The 22,823-nt window shown below is 49.9% G+C and overlaps 1 protein-coding gene across 2 annotated transcripts in view; it reads left to right on the top strand.

The window, feature by feature from the left end:
* Positions 1 to 22,823, top strand: part of LOC146834522 (noelin-3) — a 607,486-nt gene that overhangs the window by 444,881 nt on the left and 139,782 nt on the right. For both annotated transcript variants that reach the window (XM_085601914.1, XM_085601913.1), the window contains exon 3: positions 39 to 194. In XM_085601914.1, coding sequence (XP_085458040.1) covers positions 39 to 194 — 156 coding nt within the window. The remainder of the gene's footprint in view (positions 1 to 38; positions 195 to 22,823) is intronic.

The following is a 22,823-nucleotide window of genomic DNA, read 5'->3' as shown; positions in this document are numbered from 1 at the left end:
TAAAAAAAGCTAATCAAGACATGTTTCTTCCTTCACAGGTCCAGAATATGTCTCAGTCAATTGAGGTCTTGAATCTGCGGACACAAAGAGATTTCCAGTATGTCTTAAAAATGGAAACTCAAATGAAAGGGTTGAAAGCTAAGTTTCGACAGATTGAGGATGATCGAAAGACTTTAATGACAAAGCACTTTCAGGTAGGATTTCGTTTCAACACTAACAGTGGACAATCAAGAACCTTATGTACTACACTTCTGGTCGCAAAAAGTGGTTGCAAATTGCGACTAGTCTTTTGCAACCAGAACTTATTTTTGGAAACCGACATATGTACTAATTGGATGGTTCGCAAAAAAGGGGTTCAGTTTCATAGACATAGTGGTCTGCAAGGGTCAGCAGACCCTTATGTCTGCGATTAACTTTAAAAAAAGTTACTTTTTTAAAGTTGTCCAATCTTTTTAAAGGAAATGGAGTTGCTTTAAACAAAAACATTTCGGCAAGAGTTTGCAGTCTTCTGGACCACTGCCTCCTCCCCATTTCTCAAACAAGAAAGATTCCAATGGGGACCCCTTCCAGTTTGCCAATAGACTACTACTCCAGTTTGGGAGTCCATAACTTTATAATGGTTTGTGAACAGAATTCCGGTCGCAAACCACTTATATATTTGGTACTGAATAGCAATTGGAAGCAACGTCAGCAACATGTCCCTTACATATTGCGATTCAGTAATGGTTTAGAAATTACCTCCTCCTAAAATTAGCTTCTTATACTGGAACAAACATTTTTCGTATTTCTGATACCTTAGTCTATAATGTACATGCATGCATCTATCATGTGTAATATGTATGAATGGCAATGCTCCGGTATTTGCATACTTTTCAAGTCTTTCTAATGGAGTCTTCTTTTGAGCTCGAGCGTAAGCGTACGACCTCTTGTATACTTTAGTATACATCTCCGCTTAAAGCCATCCTTTCGCTTCTCATTTGTTTGCTTCAATGTCCGTGCTTGCTATTGGCTAGTCCCGCCTCTTTGTCCATTTTTTTTCCTCCCAAGAACAGGGACTAAGCACAATATCATTACACTTTTTGTGTATATCCGTTTGTGCGGGGACTATTTTGTTATTGTTTTACCTTGTGTTACAATGTGGGTGCTAAGGCCTGTGTCTGCTTACATTTTATTGCAGCATTCGTCCCTCCCAGTTCTTCCTGTGTGGCTGAGATTCTTTTGTATAACCATTTTATTAAATACTCCTGTTCCAATTTAAAAAGCACCAGCACATCATTAACCCTTTCCGTGCTTGTGACGGAGCGGTTCCGTCATGCGCGACGGTCGCGCTGTGCGCATGACGGAACCGCTCCGTCATGGCCCCGCCCGCGCACGGAACCTTCAGCGTGGCGCGGAAATCCGCGCCGCGCTGAAGGGGTTAAGATTTTTTCAGGTAAAGCAGCACTCGCAGTCCCGGTCTGTGCAGGTAAGAGCGGTGGGGCTAGGTGGGGGTGGGATTTTGACAGATTACCACAAGGGAAAATTATATAAATAAATACTTTTCTCTATTGGTTGTCTGTTGAAAAAGCCCCACCACCCCACCGCTCTTACCTGAATGTGCCGCGGCTGGTCACTCACTTATTTGCCAATGAATAGTGCATTATAAAAACTGAGCAGCACTTTGGGCCTCGCAAGAGGTAAGAAATCGCTATACAAATAACAATACTATACAATCACAAAGTATGTTTTAGGATCGTATGACGATCCTTTCTTTTGGAAGACTGGTGTTCTTTGGGCCACTGTGCAGCTGCACGCCACTTTAAAGCTTAAAATGCTCTTCGCAATGTCATCATCATCATAGAAACTTTATTCGATATATAGAAATACCATAAAAGCAACCAAATTTATCAAAACGAGTTACAGGTACAGGTTAAAAAAAAAAGGTTAATAATACAAGATCTTTTTTTAAAAAACATATAATACAATTTCCGTCTGAACATTAAAGAGACCCTTGTCACGTATCCGACAAATTCATCTATAGTTATGGGGATCATTCATAAAACAATAGATAATTAAACAGGAACTAAAGGTTACCGCTGCCCCTTGTGTTCTTTAGTCTGAGTGCAGCCCTTAAAAAGTTTATAATACAAAACAGTGTAAAAGTATATGGGGCCAATTTTAAGAATAACAGTGCCACCCGTGCCTGTTTAAATCTGGCTTTCTTTAAGATTCCCTTCAGGAAGAATCTCCTAGTGTAAGAGAAAAAAGGGCATAATAAAATGAACTGAAGGGTGTCCTGAGGAGATCTATGATCGCAGCCACAGGGCCCCTTCATTTCTATGGAAGGTGTGAACCCTGCCGGGTCCGCCAAAACGTGATGCAAGAGATTCAACCTGAAACGGGTCATTAAAAATCTATTGTGTGCACTGTTTATACAAGACAGGTATGGATCAATGCATCTGACAGACCTAACTACTAGGTGTTCCCTAACCGACTGCTTGACCAGGTCTGTGTCTTCCTGGAGCATTAGTGCATGTTTAAAAAACTGGTCCTTAACCAAAGCCTTACCTTTCATACCAACTTTAGAAGGGTTGGCAAATAGGTCTACAGAACCAATTTTTTCCAGAGTCTCCTTCACGTATTTAAGCCAGGGAATTTTTAGCCCGTGGTCCAGGGAAAGGCAGTCTTCTATAACCTGCCTACTAAAAGCAGCCTCCTCGTTTGCCAAGATCTTTATCCAACAGACTAAGGGTTTGACTGCCATACTGTCACTGATATATCGGACACCCAGTTCTTCATGAACAATGTGGGCTGGTGTGCTTTGAGGTACTTTTAACAGACGCCAAAGATATATATTCTCTTCAGTTTGCATCTGTGTGGCCTGGGTAAAGCCCCACACCTCACTTCCATACAGAGCTTTGGCACAGCACATAGCATTATATAATCTTAATATCTGCTCCGGGGACCAACGACCTAACCTGTGCGCAAAGCTCATTATGGACCTGGTACAGCTGGTCATGACCCGATGCTTATCGTCTACTAGATATTTAAAATGTAATTGATGATCAAATAAAATCCCCAGATATAAAAAGGACTGTACCTTTCCTAGCTGATGCGATCCAATTGTATACTTATAAGATTCGCTTGTTTTTTTCCCCACCTCCATTACATGTGACTTTGCCAGGTTGGGCGATAAGTCCAGATTCTCCATAAATAACACAAACCCATCAATTAAAAGCTGCAGACCTTTTGGCGTATGAGCTAAAAGTGCCGCCTCATCTGCATAAAACAGAACAGGGATCCCCGGGTACCTATCCAGGGGTATCCACCTGTAACATGCTTAGTTCATGGTCCAGACTGATTATATATAGTGTGAACAAAAAGGGAATTAATATGCAACCCTGTCTGACCCCACTGGAACACGGAAAGGGTTATGTTGTATTCCCCCCTGGCTATATCTGACCACTGCCGTGGAATGCGAATGCAAAGATTTTAAAATGTTAATGAGCCCTGGGTCCACACCAAGCCCGCCCATGCTCATCCACAATTTCCCTCGATTGACTCTGTCGAAGGCCGCGGTCAGGTCCATAAATGCCAGATACATCGTTCCTTACTTAGCTATTGTATATTTGGCTGAGATCAGATACAGATTGAGACATTGGTCGGTAGTAGATTTTCCAGGTCTAAAACCAAATTGTAGGTCGCCACGGTCGTTGTTCGTCTGCCCAATCGATCAATCGATTTAAAACCACCCGTCCTAACACCTTCGCTGACACATCAATGAGGGAAATCGGGCGATAACACTGCGGCCTGTTCCTATTGCCTTTTTTGAAAATGGGGACAATTGTAGCGGTGGTCCAGGATTCCTTGTCCACCGCTGCATTTATGACCCTGGTCAAAATTGGCACCAAAGATCTACTTTGCTGATAAAGAGGTCGGGTGGAATCCCGTCTGGGCCCGGGGCCTTATTCCTAGTTAGGCCTCCAATTCCAGTTTTTATCTCTCCCAGTGACAATCTTAAAGAGGGCGTGGCCCGTTCCCAGTGGTCCTCCAACAACAGGTTCGTGCACGAGGTGTGGTTATAGAGCCTCTGAAAGTGCTCATACCATTGCTCTGGTAGAATGTTGTTGCTCAATCCTGGCATATCAGCCTCTTGAAAGGATGCGTTATTTATGATTCTCCAGAAGGCGGTAGAATCCCTTAATGCCACCGCCTCTGATAGATCTTCCCAGGCTTGTATCTGTAGTTGACTTTTACGCCCCTTGACCACCAGCTTATAGTTTTTCCGGCCTAGGGTCACCCTCTCCCTATCTCTAGGGGACATTTTTAAGGCGTTATTTAGGTCTTGTAGAGCACGTGAACATTGATGGTCAAACCATCTTGGGGTATCCAGGTTAGCCTTACGGGCTGGGACTCTCAACAGACTGTCGACTAATTGGGCAACATCTTTAAAAGCATTCACTAATTCTACCCCTTCCATTTCAGGATCTAAGCACCTCTGAATAGCAGGATAGCCCTCCTTTAAAAATACTTCATGAAAAGCCTCTCCATCAACCTGTGTCCAGCGCAACCTCCTTCCTTGATCAGTGGCCCTGGTCACCCCCACCCCTATTCCGGGGGGAATCTGTGCCTGGCCTCCATTAACAAGTGATAAGGCGAGAGGATTAAGGTCACTGAATGCGCTACAAACAATACTAAACAGAGTCACACAGTTTTTAAGTGATGTAGAGACAAAAATGTAATCAATAAGAGGCACAGCCTCTACCTTTAATTGTGGGGTGGACCGTATTATCCTGCTTAACGGGACCCAAATCCATTGTGTGTGCCAGTGCATATGTATCAAGAAGGCCACTAAGTTCCTTTCCCTCCTTTGTATGTTCCAGATGTGGACCATCCTGTAACATGCATGTCCCCAGATGAGGCGCTCAGATTTGGACACAGGTGACAATTATAGTCACCTGCTAGAACCAGCCAGAGAGACAACTGCCCTTGCACCTGTGACTGGTTAATTCTTGTGTCTAGTTCGTGTTGGCTCACGGAACCCTGTCCATTTGGGTTAGCATTATAAAAATTAATAAGAAGTAACCTGTAACAGTGATTAAAGAATTTTATTAAAGAATTTTAACCCCTGCGCAACTTCCGAGCCCCATGCAAGTTCCAGCCATCTTCCCTGTAATGTGAGATGTACATAGATAATCAACCCTCCCCTAGCCCTACCTGATGAGGCCTTTTGTGCTGGGCAAAAGAAGGTTTTATATCCTTCTAGAAAGAGGTTGTTATTAACTGGTTCCCAGGTTTCTTGTAGGCAAATTATCTGAAACTCCCGAATATAGAGCAGCCATTGCTGGTCCTTAAATTTAGAGGACAAGCCTGCTATATTCCAGGAGACTATTTTTATATCTTTCCCAGTCAGCCTCTCTCTATTAACAGTCACCTGAGGGTTATGCGGCCTGTCAATTGGCTTACTTATACCCTTAATCTCAGGGTCATTTGCCACCTGGGTATTACAATTGTCTTGATCTTCATCTGTCCTCAGGCTAGGCTCCCCGCCCCTCCATCTTTGATCTATACTCAGCGCCCCATTATTAAAAGCGCTACCTGCTTCCTCCGCCCAAATTAGTCAGTCACTATCATCCAGATCTCTAAGTGGTGCAAAGCTGTTACTTATTGGCACCATATTAGCCTGCCAAGGCTCACCCTCCTGTCGGCCCACATATCCATCGGGCATATTGGGGTTAACCGAATGTCTATAAAAATAACCCAGCGGAAGTATTTTAATGCTTGAGTCCGTATTGGGTAAATAAGGCCTTCTACTCTGGGCATGGGTCTTACGCACGAGTTCGGGGAACCTAAGTGTCACAATCACACAGTTCCCTGAGAAAACCTTTCTTGTACCACCAACCCAAGATACTCTCCTTGCCATTAGAATATATCTGTGGTCTTTAATGTTGAACCCCACATTTCTGCTCATCCAGTGCGCCTCCTTATTAATCAATTGTGTCGTGGGTTCCTCCCTTTGGTTAGTATAAGCTGGGACACCTGTTAAAACAACTGTAAGCGGGCATGAAGCAGGAGGAAGATCTAACACAGGTAAGCCAGGGGTACTCTGCGCCAAGTGAGAAACCATCTCTTTTCCTTGTTGCTTCACAGTATCACCCCTTCCTTGTCCAGATGTATCCACTAACTGTCTTGGGGGATTACCTAGATTCACTGTCCTAAGCTCCCTTGGCCCCCGATTCACGGCACTTGGGTTTGGTCTCATTATGTCAGGACACTCATGTTGGTTGCTATCGGCCCCCCCACGTTCCACTGAACCCTTATCATTGGCCCCCTTTGCCCTCTGCGCCGTCTCATTGATAAGAGATGGGACTTGCGCGTTAGTGATTCTGCTCCCCCCAGCAACACAAAAACATCGGCAAGCCCCCACAGTTGTTAATGCATTGTCAGAGTTCTGGAAAAGCGACAGCCTTGTTTCTATTGCCTCTAATTTACTTAAAAGGGGTCCCGAAAGAGTAGCCATCATAGTCTCCAATCGTGTCCATAACTCAGGCTCATCCCTGGCCTCCACTGTTGAACTGTTTTCGCCATCTGGTACATAGATCCCGGCCAATCCAGTATTAGACTCTGGTATCTGCTTATCAGAAGACCTATTTGCTTGGTGTTTGGATCTAGGCTTAGATTTAGGCTTCGGTTTTTGTGCGGCTCCTCCCCTTGTGGGCTTTGCAAGTGGCTCGTCGGAGCTTACTGTGAGAGGTTTCGATAGGCTTGTCACATCACCCCTGATGGTTCTTTTTGATCGGGTGATGTCCTCGTCGCTAACATATATAAGTTCAGTATTCACCGTAGACAGGCCTGCTCTTTCTTCACTCAATAAAGAAGGATAATCCGAGTTACAGTCCCCAGGGGGCTTCTAGGCAGAACAAGCATTTTGAGTCTGTGCAACCGTGGCCAACCTTGATCCTACTAATAGAGGTGCCGCACTTTCGTTAGTACCAAGGGACAATGTGGCGATACATGGGTTATCCACAGTCTGCAGGGTACCCATGGGGGATTTAGCCATGGCTATGCCTCCCATTGAGGACCCTTTATGTGCTGAGAGGGTATCAAGCCAGAGTCTTTTCTCTGTCAGCTGAATCTGATGAGTCAATAGTGACTCTGCTCTTGTCAGGAAAGCGTCCAAGGTCCCAGCAACCCCCCCTCCCACTGAAGGGCCTGTAGCCTTGCGTTTACTCATTGTGTGTATGGCCAATGGGTACTAGTAGATGATAACAAATATGCCCCTACCCCCATACAAATCAGTACCTTGAGTGGTTGCTGAAGTCCTGCCTGGAGCGAGCAATATCAGGGGGGTAGCCCAGCCCGGCCTCTTCCTGATGCTGACTGGCCCGCCCTTGGCCTGTCCTTCTCCCGGGAAGCGTCAGGGCACGCCCGCGCGCATCCCGCGCAGCAGGAGAGGCTCGCTGGCTATGAGGGCCCTGGGCGCCCTCCAATGACGCTGATTGCCGGCGCCGCACAGGGACTTCTGGGGGATGTAGTTTCCGTCTGGCCATTCCCCTCACGGTTATATGGCGGTACAGATAGTGCCCGTGCCACCGGTCTCCCAGCAGGAAGCAATGCAGAAGCAAGATTAAAGGTAAGTGTTGGCCGTTCCCCTCACAGCAGTTCAGGTCAGTGTAGCGCGTCCCGCGCAGCGGGAGAGCTGCACTGGCTATGAGGGCCCTGGGCGACCTCCGATGACGCTGATTGCCGGCGCCGCACAGGGACTTCTGGGGGATGTAGTTTCCACCTGGTTGTTCCCCTCACGGCGGTATGGCGGTACAGCTAGTGCCCGTGCCACCGATCTCCCAGCAGGAAGCAATGCAGAAGCAAGATTAAAGGTAAGTGTTGGCCGTTCCCCTCGTGGCAGTTTGGGTCAGAGCAGCACTTTGGGCCTCGCAATTGGTAAGAAATCGCTATACAAATAACAATACTATACAATCACAAAGTATGTTTTCGGATCGTATGACGATCCTTTCTTTTGGAAGACTGGTGTTCTTTGGGCCACTGTGCAGCTGCACACAACTTTAAAGCTTAAAATGTTCTTCGCAATGTGATTCGCAGCATGTAAACGGGACGGCAATCTTGGGATGGGAACTGATTAGGTCTATTCAACAAATGTTCAAGAAAAACCATTAGACATATACATATGTCAATGTTTTTGCAACAATTAAAATTGTGCAAATGTTTAAAATGTCATAATTATTCCTCATTTTAGGCAAAACTTTAGGATCACTAAAGATTCGATTTATTAAGGTCACAATTTGTCATTGCATCAGTTCCCATTAATATTCAAATATATGTATAAACTAGCTTTATTCATCCTTAATTTGAGGAGAATAATATAATATTGAGTGGTTTTATTTAAATTCTAATTCAACACTTGAAATACACCGTCATACTCATCCTTCTTCAATGTCTATGGCCACAGAGGCTGTACTCACTCAGACAACATCATAACGCCTACCTGGAGAACAGAAACCTGTCTGAATGCGTGCTTTCCTGGAACAACAAAACACCCACCACATAACTCTAGGAGAGAAAGGCTGGGAAGTGGAGCTTGCTTGAGCCAAGTAGACTAAAGTGATGTGGCTTCTTAAGTTAAAAAGACCAAACGAAGCATGGGTAGTCTCATAACAAGAATTAGGAGGCAGGGGAAAGCACAAGTACCGGAACCAAGAGTATTCCGCTGCTAATCATGGATACCACATGAGGACCACTAGTTTTGGCATCTGCATTGACTTAAGGACCTGGAGAATGGATAGGAAGACGAGGGGCAAACCATGGGAAGAGGAGCGATAAGCAGTAGTAGGACGCTTATGCATAGTGGCAAGAGCGGGTAGCCTTCCTTTGCCACTTTGCATGGCACGTTACTCCTGGGAAAACATCAAAAGCATGTTTTGAGAAGTGAATTACCAGGAACACATTTTTAGAATTTAATTGCGTAATGCACTTATTTAAATCAGTCCTGTATTCTTTTTATGAAATATTGCTCTGATATTGAGTTTATCAGGTATGATTAATGAGTCATACTGTATTTAAGTTCAGCCCATCTATTTCCTGGAAAAACCTTTGACTGCTCGTGAGCAGCCATTGTTGTGGATTATAAGTATGAGTTAAAAGAGTAAATATTGGGACAACCTCCACCCAAGAGACAAGTGTACAGAATGAATAACTCAGTTATTCTGTTGGTATCTGTTAGAAATGGGATTTCTGGTTGGCTAGGGAATGTGCCTAAGCCAGGCAGAAACCACCACTCTAGTCAGGGCAGGGGAGTTTCACGCTGAAGATATCCCCTGCTCACCCCCTTGGTAGCTTGGCACGAGCAGTCAGGCTTATCCCAGAGGCAATGTGTAAAGCGCTTGTGCAACACACACACACAGCAGCAACACACTAGGCACACCACAAAAGAAACTCCACACAAGGTTATATAAAAAAATAGCCTTTGTATTATCCAAAACACATTAGAATCATAATCACACATATACACCGTGCCAACTGGCACTAGGCAATATTCACAGGGAATTATATACATAACAGGGCCAATCGGGCCACTGTCAGAACCATCACAAGCACAAGTAGTAAAAATAAAACACTACCAGTAACTACTGGTACCATACTGCACTTAGCGTTATCACCTGCAACATGAACGCATTATGTCTGCATCACTTTGGGCTAAAAAACATCATAGCATGACATTTACATTAGGCATCCCCACATTAGGCAATAACATCAGGCATAAAACATATTATGCATAAACCTCCTAAGTATAAACACATTAGGCATAAATACCGTGGGCATAAATCACACTTGGTAACCATCAAATTAGGCATAAACAAATTATACAGTTTTGTAGAGCCTGGCTCCACCAATATCACCAAACTGACCCCAGGCCAACTGGCCTTCCCCTGGGGCGCAAATGCCCTCTGTTCAAAATGTCAGGGTGAATTCTAGAGCCTTCCAAGGGGCCCCCTGGCTGCAAAAGCAGCAAAATCAGTGTGCATAATGCACTAGGGGGTGCATCTCACCCCTTCCTTATCGTGACAACAAAATGCCCCCGTGTTACAGCTGCCTTCGCTCCTGCGGTGCAGCTGGGGAAATGAGGCCTGGCACAACTGTGCCCCGTAAGCCCCTCTGGGACTCCTTAGAAAATGCCCCTTTGGTGGAGAGACTTCCCTCAGTCCCTTTCCCACCAGAAAAGAACAATAGCCAAAGGGCAGCCGCCCATTACTTCGCGGTGCGGCTGCCTCCGTGTAGGAAGGGGTGGATTCCCCCCTCTGGTCAGGGTGCAGCTCCGAGAGTCGAAATACGCCAGAGACCTCTCCCGGTCTCGTTTTCAGGGTCGGGCTGCCCCGCGGTACGCACCTTCCCACAGTTGCAGTGGGGGGAAGGCACTCACCCGGCTGGCCCTTAGCATTTGAGCGCACCTGCTCTTCTGGACTCAGAGCGAAATCTCTGCTACTTTTCCTCACGGCGTCCAGCAATCTCTTGGGTCCCACCTCTCCTTCTACCCGGTGGGGGAGGAAGTGGAGAGTTACGGAGTGGAGCCCGCAAGGCTCCGGTTCTTCTCCTATGGGTGCCGGTCTCGCTCGTGGGCCCTGCCTACACTCAGGCCTCTACACTGCCTGACTTCCTGTGGCTTCTTCCACGCCACACCGTCATTGGCTGCCTTGTCAGCTTTCTGGCCCCGCCTTACACCAGGCAACTTGCCTGACTTCCGGGGACGCCGCTCGAGGTGCGGTTCTTCTCAGATCTAAAAAACAAAAAAATGCGGGGTGTGCTCCCGCTAGACTCAGCAAAGCACACAGAGGCGGGGTGGGCTTCAGCTGTATCCAGCAAAGCACAATCATGTGGGGTGGGCTCCCGCTCTCTTCTCACGCCGTGCAGGTAGTGCAGGGGAATCCAGCATGCTGGGATTCCCTCAGAGCAGGTCGCAGCCTAGCTCTGCAGGACACACGCACTCCTCTTTCCCTGGCCAGGCTGCAGTCCCTCTCCTCGGGGATTCCATCAATCAAGATATAGCGCTCACAAGGCGCTAGAGCCAGGAATGTTCAGTAAGGCAAAGCTGGGCCCAGGCAGGCCAGCACACAGGGCCCTCCAGCAGGGAGGCAGTCCCTCGTGGCGGTTCCTCCTGGAGCCCAGCTGCACAAGTAGCACCCAAAAAGCTCAAGGAAGCACAACAAATGGGGACGCAGCCCCAGTACTTATACTGCATTTTCTCTTTGTACTGCCCTGGCACAGAGCTTGGGGAAACCAGTCTCAACTGGTTCTGGATGGAGTTGAAGCACTCTGTGTCAGTGCTCACACCCTCCTTTGTTAGATGGAGGCTTAGTCCTCAGACCACCACAGGGGGGCGGAGCCAGCATTCACTCAGGCAGGCAGAGACCTATTCAGGGTCAGGGGACTACTCCTCTCCCTACTCCAAATGCAGGTCCCCTATTCAGCCTAGCGCTGACTCACCCTGCCCTCCCTGGAGCCAAACACACCTCCTCAGCCCCTGTCACTCCAGAGCCAGACATCCAATCCACATCAGGCAGGCAGACACATAGCACACAGAAATGCCAAGTTCTATAAGTGGCATTTCTAAAATAGTGCTAATAAATCTGCACACACCATTGCGCAGCATTTATTATTACTATTCCAACCATACCAAACTTGACCACGCTACTCCTCTCATATCAGGAATTACCACTGAAACACTTATCAGGGAATCCCCAATGCATTCCTATGGGACGGCACCCTCACAGCAGTGAGAAACCAAAAGGGCTGTTTGTCACTACCAGGAAATGTCACACACTTAAGGAACATTTCCTACCTTTCACCTGCCCATAGGGCTATCTAGGGTCTACCTTAGGGGTGGCTGACATACAGTAAAAGGGTGTCACAGACGTGGCACACAATTCAGGTGACACGTCACAATGGCAGTAACACTGCGCGCGCAGGCCCTGCAATGGCAGAGGCTTGAGACAGGTTTGAAAGGCTCCTTTGGTGGGTGGTGCAATCAGCGCTGCAAGCCCACCAGTAGCATTTAATTTACCAGCCCCGGGTACCTGAGATACCAGTTTACAAGGGACTGACAGGTCAATCAATCAATCAATCATAGGCATTTATAACGCGCACTACTCACCCGGAGGGTCTCAAGGCGCTTGGGGGGGGGGGTCCGCTACTGCTCGAACAACCAGGTCTTGAGCTTCTTCCTGAAGGAGAGGTGGTCTTGGGTCAGGTGTAGGTCGGGAGGGAGGGCGTTCCAAGTCTTGGCGGCCAGGTGGGAGAAGGATCTTCCTCCTGTTGTTGCTCTGTGGATGCGGGGGACGGCGGCGAGGGCGTGACTGGTCGAGCGGAGGTGGCGTTTGGGAGCGTAGAAGTTGAGGCGGCTGTTGAGGTAGGTCGGGCCTTGGTTGTGTAGGGCTTTGTGAGGTGATTCTTTTGTTGATCGGGAGCCAGTGCAGGTCTCTCAGGTGTCTGGAGATGTGACTTCGTCTGGGGACGTCGAGGATGAGTCTCGCCGAGGCGTTCTGGATCCGCTGGAGTCTCTTCTGGAGCTTGGCGGTGGTACCGGCGTAGAGGGCGTTGCCGTAGTCCAGACGACTGGTGACGAGGGCCTGGGTGACCGTCTTCCTGGTCTCGGTGGGGATCCACCGGAAGATCTTACGTAGCTTGCGCAGGATGTTGAAACAGGACGAGGAGACGGCGTTGACTTGTCTGGTCATGGAGAGGGAGGAGTCCAGGATGAAGCCCAGGTTGCGTGCGTGGTCTGTCGGTTTGGGTGCGTTGCCCAGGGCGGGGGGCCACCAGGAGTCGTCCCAGGCGGAGGGTGAGGAGCCCAGGATGAGGACTTCCGTCTTGTCTGTGTTCAGTTTCAGGCGGCTGGTCGTCATCCACTCGGCCACGTTTTTCATCCCTTCGTGTAGGTTGGCTCTGGCGGTGGCGGGGTCATTGGTCAGGGAGAGGATCAGCTGGGTGTCATCGGCGTAGGAGATGATGTTCAGGTTGTGTTGGCGTGCGATGGCCGCAAGGGGGCTCATGTAGACATTGAAGAGGGTGGGGCTGAGCGAGGAGCCCAGAGGGACGCCGCAGATGACTTCCGTGGCTTCTGATCTGAACGGGGGCAGGCGGACTCTCTGTGTCCTTCCGGTGAGGAAGGAGATGATCCATTCCAGTGCCTTCTCCTCGATCCCGACGTTGCTGAGGCGCTGCACTAGGGTGCGGGGGCAGACAGTGTCGAATGCCGCGGAGAGGTCCAGGAGGATGAGGGCCGCTGTTTCTCCGTTGTCCAGCAGGGTTCGGATGTCGTCGGTGGCAGCGATGAGGGCGGTCTCGGTGCTGTGGTTGGCCCGGAAGCCTGACTGGGATGGGTCGAGGGAACCAGTCGTCTCGAGGAAGGCTGGCAGTTGCTTGTTGACGGTCTTCTCGATGACTTTGGCTGGAAACGGGAGGAGCGAGATGGGGCGGTAGTTCTTGAGTTCGGTGGGGTCCACCGTTGGTTTCTTTAGTAGAGCTCTGAGTTCGGCGTGCTTCCAGCTCTCAGGGAAGGTGGCGGTGTCGAGGGAGGTGTTGATGATGTCCCGCAGGTGGGGTGCGATGACAGCGTCGGCCTTGTTGAAGATGTTGTGAGGGCAGGGGTCGGTTGGGGATCCGGAGTGGATGGAGTTCATCGTGCTGATGGTGTCTTCAAGGTTGATCGGTGTCCAGGCGTTGAGGGTGGTGGTGGGGGGCGTTGGTTTGGTCGTGGGGAGCGTTGGTTGTGTTCTGAAGCTGTTGTGTATGTCAGCGATCTTGTTGTGGAAGCAGGAGGCGAGGGAGTTGCAGAGGTCTTGCGATGGGGTGATGTCGTTGGTTCCGGCGTTGGGGTCGGAGAGCTCTCTGACGGTGTTGAAGAGTTCCTTGCTGTTGTGTGTGTTGTTGTCCAGCCGGTCCTTGAATGCTGTTTTCTTGGTGGCGTGGATCAGTTGATGGTGCATTCGGGTGGCGAGCTTGAGGGTAGTCATGTTGTCCAGCGTTGGGTCTCTTCTCCAGGCTTTCTCGAGGGCACGGCAGTTCTTCTTGGAGCTCTTGAGTTCGTCGGTGAACCACGGGGCCTTCTTGCTTCCGGGTCTGCTGGGCGGGGTCCTCAGAGGGGCGAGCTCGTCCGCGCAGGTGGAGATCCATTTCGTGAGGTTGTCGGCAGCTTGGCTGGGGTTCGGTGAGCTGGCGGGAGGGTGCTGGCTCAGGGATGCGGCGAGTTGTTCGGCTGTGATCTTGTTCCAGCTTCTTCGTGCAGCCTGTTGCTGGTGGTGGTGGACCGTGGTTCTTTTGAAGGTGAAGTCGATGCAGCTGTGGTCCGTCCAGTGGAGTCCAGTGGCGTGGCTGAAGGAGATGTCTTTGCTGGACGAGAAGACGGCATCGAGTGTGTGTCCGGCGAGGTGGGTGGGGGTGGTCACCAGCTGCTTGAGTCCGAGGGTGGCGAGGTTGTCAAGCAGGGTGGTGGTGTTGCGGTCGTTGTTGTTCTCCAGGTGGAAGTTGAGGTCCCCAAGGAGGATGTAGTCAGCGGAGGGGAGGGCGTGCGGGCTGATGAAGTCGGCGATGTCTTCGCTGAATTGAGTGCGTGGTCCCGGGGGTCGGTAGATCAGGGTGCCTCTGAGGGTGGTCTTGGGGTCGGTGTGGATCTGGAAGTGCAGGTGTTCGGCGGTTGTCAGGGTGTCGTCGGCGTTGGTCGAGATACGGATGTCTGTCCCTGTGGATGATGGCGATGCCTCCTCCAGTCTGGTTGTCGCGGTCTCTCCGGATGATCTTGTAGCCCTCTGGGATGGCGATGGCGATGTCGGGCGCTGAGGAGTCGTTCATCCAGGTTTCCGTGAGGAAGGCAACGTCAGGAGCTGTGGTGTCGAGGAGGTTCCAGAGTTGAACGGCGTGTCTGTGGATGGAGTGGGTGTTGAGCAGGATGCACTTTAGGTGGTTGCTGCTGGTGTTCCGTTTGGTGGGTGCTGAAGCAGTGCAGGTCCGGATGCAGGAGAACTTGCAGGACTGGCAGGTGAAGGGTCCGTGGGTGCGTCTCGGAGTGGCTCGGTAGCACCCGGGGGTTCGGCCGGTGTTGAGTGCGTTGAGGGTGGCGGCATCGTAAGTCCGGTGGGTGGGGTGGCCTCTGCGGGGGCCAGGGGTTCTGGCGCTGGGCGCGGTCCAGGCGCGGACGGGCGCAGACGGGCTTACCTTTGGCGCTCAATCGGTGCTCCCGCTGCGCGCGTCCGCTGCGCGGTCGCTCTGGGGGCGTCATAAGAGGGGAGCCGGGAGGGAGGGTCTGCGGGGAGGCGGGGAGCGCGGGACCCAATCGGCGGGCGGGGGGCGGGGTCTCGTTGGTAGCGGCTTCAAACCTGGGGGCTCGGCGGCGGCTCTGAGGTGGCTGGGGCGCCGCTCGGCGGCCCTGTGGCAGCTGGGGCGGCGCTCGGCGGCCCTGTGGCGGCTGGGGTGGCGCTCAGCGGCCCTGTGGTGGCTCAGGCAGCAGGTGGCAGCAGGAGGCTCAGCAGGTAAGGAGCAGGCGGGAGGTGTGGGGGCGACCAGGCCGAGGGCACAGTGGTCACTCCTGGGGCAGTGGTGAGGGTCCCCTTAAGAGGGGAGCCGGGAGGGAGGGTCTGCGGGGAGGCGGGGAGCGCGGGACCCAATCGGCGGGCGGGGAGGCGGGGTCTCATTGGTAGCGGCGGGAAACCTGGGGGCTCGGCGGCGGCTCTGAGGTGGCTGGGGCGCCGCTCGGCGGCCCTGTGGCGGCTGGGGCGGCGCTCGGCGGCCCTGTGGCGGCTGGGGCAGCGCTCGGTGGCCCTGTGGCGGCCAGGTAAACTAAATATGCCAAACAGGTGTGGACCAATCTTACCATGTTTACCACAGAGAGCATACACACTTTACACTGAACAGCAGTGCTAAAGTGCACAGAGTCCTAGATTCACCAACACCATGTCAGAAAAAAGACTAGGAGGAAGACAAAAAGTTCAGGGATGATCCTGAAAAAAGGACCAAGTCCAACAGTATCACATAGTATCTTGGGGTCTGGGACACCACTGGATAACAACATCCACAATGGCCACTGCAGAGCATCTACCTACAGCCAAGGACTTAAGAAAATGTCATATACATTTGCGCTTTTATTCCTTTGTTGCAGGCATTTGAAGTGCTTAGAAATGGCTCATTTCAGGTTGTGAGTGCTTGAAAACACATTGGCAGTTTTTGGTCTGTTGGATATGTTTTAGCTATGGAGCTCCGAGACATGACATCTAAGCTTGGCTGCACCTCTTTAACACAATGTTCATGTAAGAAACATTTTATTACAAGTATGTTTAGACCCCTCCCCACTCTAACAGAGTAGCATTTCCCTATAAGGGCCAATATCACAGCTTTCCCATTATTAACACCCCCAGCCCATTTTTTGGTCTAGTAGGCAAGTTGGAAACTGGAATCCGAAGACACGGGATTTAATCCTATCTTCTCCAAGCAGTCACATTTTGTACTCTAGTGCCTTACCTCTTTGGACTTCTTCATCTGCTGCCATTTTTTGTCAAGTTTGTTACTACTCGGAATCAGGCCTAAACATTGTTAGTAATTGTGTATTAAAAAGTCAGACTGCAAAACACATTTTCATATTTCCTTTGGGGAGACAGTACTCAGTCTCACAATCTAGTAGTTGAAATGTGCAATACTAAGAAAGTTGGAGTATTTAGAGCAACCAATATTGTTTTTTAATCTTGGTTCTCCTACTTTGAACTAATCATACTCTCCCTCAACACCACAGGGGTACTGTACGGACTGGCCCCAGAGAGGATTTCTTTTACCTATCATTATAACTTCATCACATTTACAAAGCTCAGTATCTGTAGTTGACAGACAATGCCCACCTGATCCCCAAATAAAGCAAATAAAAAAACTAAAGTTAAAAAACATTTTCAACACTAAAAGCTCTAACATTCACAAATGCTAGACCAATTGCATTGCAAATTCTTATTACTAATTTACTTCTACATTTTAGCAGAATTGAAGCACACAGTTAAATGCCTTAAGTGGTGCTGTCTTGCTGTCTTCCTGTTGAATTTACTTACTTCGCCAGAAGCATAATTTCCTATGTGAATCAGTTTTTCATTGATAATTAAGAACATAAACGTGTGCCTGGTCCCTTTTCAAAATTTAGTGACTAAATTACGTGCTGTAAGGGTTTGGACTGTTTTCAAATGGAATACTTCAATTCCACAAGTCAATTGTTAAACATTTCTTGGGGGGGGCGTGGCCAGCCAGCATGGCCGATCGGACGTGAATCCGATCGGCTCCTTCCCAGGCCCTGCTGTACTCGCATGATAAGGCATCTTATGCACTATACAGAGCACTTCCCAATGATGCTGGGGTTGCGGTGACACTGGGGAGCCATTCCGCTAAGATGACGACCCCGGGACGAAGTTAGTGAGGCTCCGGTGAGAGGAGGGATGCGCAGCTGCGAACAGGGAGAAAATGGCGATCACCTGGGTGCTGACTTCATAGTGAGGGTTACTGAGTTCCCGCGACCCCTTCCCTCTGGATTATCTCGGGAACTGCGGCGTGCCTACCTGCGGGGGACACCTCCTCACTGCAACGGTTCTCTTGCTGCCTACAGAGAAGGTACGCGGAGATGTCTTGGCCCAGACTCGGCAGAGATTAAATTGGCAGGCTGCCACTGCGGAGAAACCGCGATCCACTGGGGAGAGAGGCCTTGACACTGGCGGCCTCCTCTCTCTATTGTGAAGCGCTCCTCCTGTCTCCTGCTAATCCCGCTAACGAACAGTTGCTGGAAGACCCTAATTTGCCACGGATCCCTCTCCGGCAGAGGAGTTTTCTGACCTGCTGACCTGTTGACCCTTTGGGGATCCTGGGGGAGTTGCGCGCCTCCCCCCTCCTGCGGATCGTTAAAATCCAGGTAATCCAGTGTGCTGAGGAGGGAGGCAGCACTGAAGGCGGGGGCCCACTCGAGTCAACACTCTCTGCTGCCTGACTCTAACATGGCTGCCATGGAGGCATTTACTACCAGCACACGACCATCAGGAGGTGCTTGTATTGAGGGATTTGGATCCGCTGGGGAGACCCAATAGAGAGTGACCCAACCAACAGTTGGCGGCACCATCCGGGCTCTGGGCTATCGGTGCCTCATAGGGCACACGGCTGGGTCCCTAGAGTGGTCTGGTGTGACTAAGCGCTTGGAGGAGGAGGGGGCCCGGGAGCACCGGAGTAAACAGGGGACACCCACCCGTGGTGACCTGAGGTGCATTGATTCTACGCAACTGAAGGGGCGGCGGAGCGCTGTCTGGGCGGAGGATCCCTCTATGCCACCCAAGAGGACCCCCAACAACAAGGTGTCCAACTATTTTGCACTGGCCGGAGCAGCGGCGACAGAAGAAGAGGCAACGCCACGATTAGCAACCATGGCGCTGACCCGGGACGACATAATGGCTTCCCTTCGAGAGCTTAAGCGGGAGCTGCGAACGGAGCTGAGAGCGGACATTAAAGCAGATATGGAGGCCTCCTTTGAATCTTTTCTCACTGAGGTGAGAGAGAAACTGCTTGCAGTACAGACGGATGTTGACTCGGTGGGCACGCGTACCCTCGATCTCAAGGCAAAACAACAGGAGGTGATCGGCAAAATTAGGTCCTTGGAAGACGGAATGGCCAATTGCGAGATACGCTACTCAAGTATGAAAATTTGGAAAACCGCTCGCGCCGCGACAACATAAGGGTCCAAGGCCTGGCAGAGGATTGAGAAGGTTCGGATCTGGAGGCATTTATGGTGGGCCTCTTCTCCTCAGCTTTAGGGGAGGATGGTCCTGAGGTACAGTTGGAGAGAGTGCACAGAGTTGGACTGCGACTGCCGGGGGAGAATCGACGCCCAAGAGATGTGCTAGCGAAGTTCAGCTCCTTTAAGATCAAAGAGATGGTCCTGCAAAAGGCATGGGTTGCCAAAACGATCCCCTTCCAAAATGCCACATGCACGCTTATCAAGATGTCGCTCAAGCCACTCTCCTGCGATGCCAGCAGTTCCGCCCAGTCACTGAGCATCTGCGAGAGAAGAAAATCAGATACAGATGGACGTACCCCTTTAGGATCACTTTCCAATGGCTCAACAAGCAACGCCACTGTGTGGAACTATCAGAGTTGGTGGATCTGCTGGGCTTGGAGCTCCCTACAACCTCATCGGTCCAGGATGGGAGGGTTCAACCTGATCGGCTCGCTGGTGGACAATGGCGTAGAGTGGGCAAGAGAAGCACAAAGTCACCAGTTTGAGGCCATTGAACAGGGGTCCCCGGGAGCTCCTTCATTTGACCCCGATGGAGGTACTCCCGTCCGAAAGCTCCTATGATCGGATCCGCTGTAGGACTGAGTAGGACCTGTCCCCCCCTCTCCCCTCTAGGGAGCTTCCAGTTGAAGATGTGGAGAGATCGCTGGAGCCGAAGACTTGCATTTTCGGTTCCTGAATAGGTCCCGGGTGCCTAGGCGCTCCACAGTGCCTTACATTCAGCGCTTGGCACGGGTACCATGAAAGAACACTACATCCACGGTGAGAGGTCAAGGGGTATGTTAGATCCACACTGTGGTGGGGGAGCTCTGGGTGGGAGGTGATGGTGGCAAAAGACTTGCATTTGTCTGGACATCTTGAGTTGTATCTGGTGACTCAATAATCATAACTACTCCAAGGGTCTAAACTCTAATGTTAAGTGTTACTTAGTGGTGAATATTTCTGCAACGTATGCCTTGAGCTTTGTTATGACAAGGGCTGGGGGAATGGCAATGGTAATGTTCCTCGAGTCTCTTTTGTTACTGGGACTTCCCTCTAGAAGTGGGATTGTATACACTCATTGTAAGTATTTGTTCTGGTTATTTACTTCAGTTCGATGTCATGGTGCCTTTTTTTTCTATTGTTTATGGGCGGGGTGGGATAAGGGGAGGGGGAGCAAAAGTGGTCTTTAAACAGAGTCCTTCACCCAGAGGGCATCAATCTTATCACGTTGACAATGGTGGTTAGAACTATTTCTTGGAACGCCCGGGGATTGAATTCCCCTAACAAGAGCCACCGCTTCTGGAAGTACCTGCTAGATCATAATGTCCAAGTAGCGGCTCTTCAGGAGACACACCTCAAAAAGTCGGAGGAACACCGGCTACGCCATAAGGCTTATCCCCTCATATTTAGACCTTCACACTCCTCGAAACAAAATGGGGTGGCGCTGCTGTTCCACTCAGGAGTCCCCTTTCAAGTCCAGGACATTAAAACCGACAAACACAGGAGGTTCCTTATGGTTCGGGGGGCACCAATGCACACTCGCAGTTCTTCATGCTCCTAACATGGGGCAGCAGGACTTCATTCTCTCCTTTCTTATGAGTCTCGAGAACTTTGCTCAAGGGGATATTTTACTCTTGGGGGACTTCAATCTAGTCTGGGATCTGAACATGGACACAACACATTCACAGAGGAAAACGGGAGGGGCATTTGCAAAGGCGCTTTGTTCTCAGCTTCAGCTAATGGGGTTTGTGGATATGTGGAGAGATGCTAACCCCACGGTGCGCGATTACTCATTCTTTTCTCATTCCCACAGAAATTATTCCCGTATTGACCACATCTTCATGAGTCAATCCATGCTCCTTTTGGCGCTACAATCTCAGTTTCACCCGATTTACCTTTCGGATCATGCTCCCCTAGAGATTGAGTTGAGTTGAGTTGAGTTGAGGGAGTACTTATAAAGCGCAACTGTCACTTGGCAAGGAGTATCCTGGCGCTGGATTGGCGGTGAGAATGACCCCTATGAAAATTAGATCAGAGCTAGACAGGATTCATCAGAAGCACTAAAAACCCAGGTTTTCAAAGCCTTCCTAAATACAGATTCTGTGTTGCATAGCCTAAGATGGGAAGGGAGCAAATTCCAGGATTTGGCACCCAGGTAAGCCACGGTCTTACCTCCTTTCAATTTGTATCTAAAACTGGGGCGTTTAAGCAAATTTGCTGAGGAAGACCTAAGAGGTCTTATTGTAGTGTATGGGACAAAACATGCCGCCAGGTATTTGATAGATGACGATTACTTGGCCGAACCGGCGCCCAAAACATGCACGTTGTTATTTTCCTAATTGACTATGCAGGGATAGACTTCTCCGGGACGACCTTAGGAAGACCATTAGGGAATTTCTTGAGCTTAATGACCCTGAGGTTACTTCACATGCCACTACCTGGGACGCCCTCAATGCAGTAGTCCGGGGCAAGTGCATTGAAATTGCCACTACTTTACGTTCTCAACAACGCGAAGAACGCCTCCAATTAGAACGAGACATAACGTCGGCGGAGCAGGCCCATAAGGTCAACCCTTCTGTTCAGGCATTGCGGAAGGTCACGACCCTGAAGGGGAAATTACAAGCAATTTATACTAATAGAGCGGAGAAAACCATCTTACGCTTACGAACCAAGGGCTATGAGGGCAGGAACAAAGTGGGTTCCTTATTGGCGTGTCAATTACGGGCCAAGCAGGAAAAGGAATACATCAAACTTATCGTCGATGAGGAAGGCGTTTCTCACAGGTCGGAGGAGGGGAAGGCATGGGCCTTTGAGAAATTCTATAGGACTCTTTACACGTCAGAGCTTCCAGGGGTGCAAGACCCATCCTGGTATTTTGACTCTCTGGACCTCCCTCAGGTCGGGGCTAGATCCAATAAAGACTTGGCGCAACCCATATCCGCCGAAGAAGTGCAGAAGGCGATTGACTCCCTTAAACTCCAGAAAGCTCCCGGGCCAGATGGCTTCTCAGCCCACTTCTATCGTACTTTTGCACCAGAGCTTGTTCCCTTCTTAACTATTCTTTTCAATATCATCGCATCTATGCAACAAGTTACTCCCTCCATGGGGAAGCGATAGTGGCGGTGCTTCCTAAGCCTGGCAAGGATCCCTCCGCCGGCTCTTCTTACCGACTGATTGCGCTCCTGAACCTAGATGCAAAAATGTACTCTAAAATATTAGCCACGCGTCTCGAATCTATTCATTCTGGTCTTATAGATCCGGATCAGTCCGGATTTATTAAGGGTCGGCAGACCCATGATAACTTACGACGCATCATCCATATCATTGAAAAGGCTCACAAGAAAAACATCCCAATAGCTCTTCTCTCGCTAGGCGCGGAGAAGGCCTTCCATCGCGTGGAATGGACATTATTTAGAGTGCTCCAGCGTTTCGGCTTCAATGAAACCTATATAGGGAGGATTCGCGCTAACTATCATTCTCCCAGCTCTCGGGTCCTGGTTAATGGAATTGTGTCTTCCCCCTTTAATCTGGCGCACGGGACGAGACAGGGCTGCCCCTTATCCCCCCTCCTTTTTTGCCTTGAGCATAGAACCCCTAGCTCATAGGATCAGAGGAAACCAAGAGATCCGGGGAATCTCTTTTGGCACAGACGATCATAAAATCTCGCTGTTTGCCAATGACGTGCTTCTCCCAGTATCAGACCCTACTGGCTCTCTTCCGGCTATCCATAAAGAGCTGGAGATGTTTGAACGGGTGGCAGGTTTCAAGATTAATCTGACCAAATCCTTCTTACTGAATTTAACAATATCCAAAGACGATTGGCGAAGGGTTGAAGAGATGTCACCTTTTCGATGCACCACTAGGGACATCACGTACTTGGGTGTTAAACTTACCCCTCAAATTCAGGATATGTACAAAGCTAACTTCCCCCCCTTCTGCAACAAAAGAAGACTGATCTGGGTAAATGGAGTGGGGCATATATCACCAGGTTGGGTAGGATTAACGCTATTAAGATGAATGTTCTCCCCCGCCTACTCTACCTTTTTCAGGGGTT

This window comes from Triturus cristatus, chromosome 4_2 (genome assembly GCF_964204655.1).
Source record: "Triturus cristatus chromosome 4_2, aTriCri1.1, whole genome shotgun sequence".
Lineage (NCBI taxonomy): Eukaryota > Metazoa > Chordata > Amphibia > Caudata > Salamandridae > Triturus > Triturus cristatus.
Note: the sequence above shows the minus strand (reverse complement) of the source record. Positions and strands in the feature narration are given on the sequence as shown.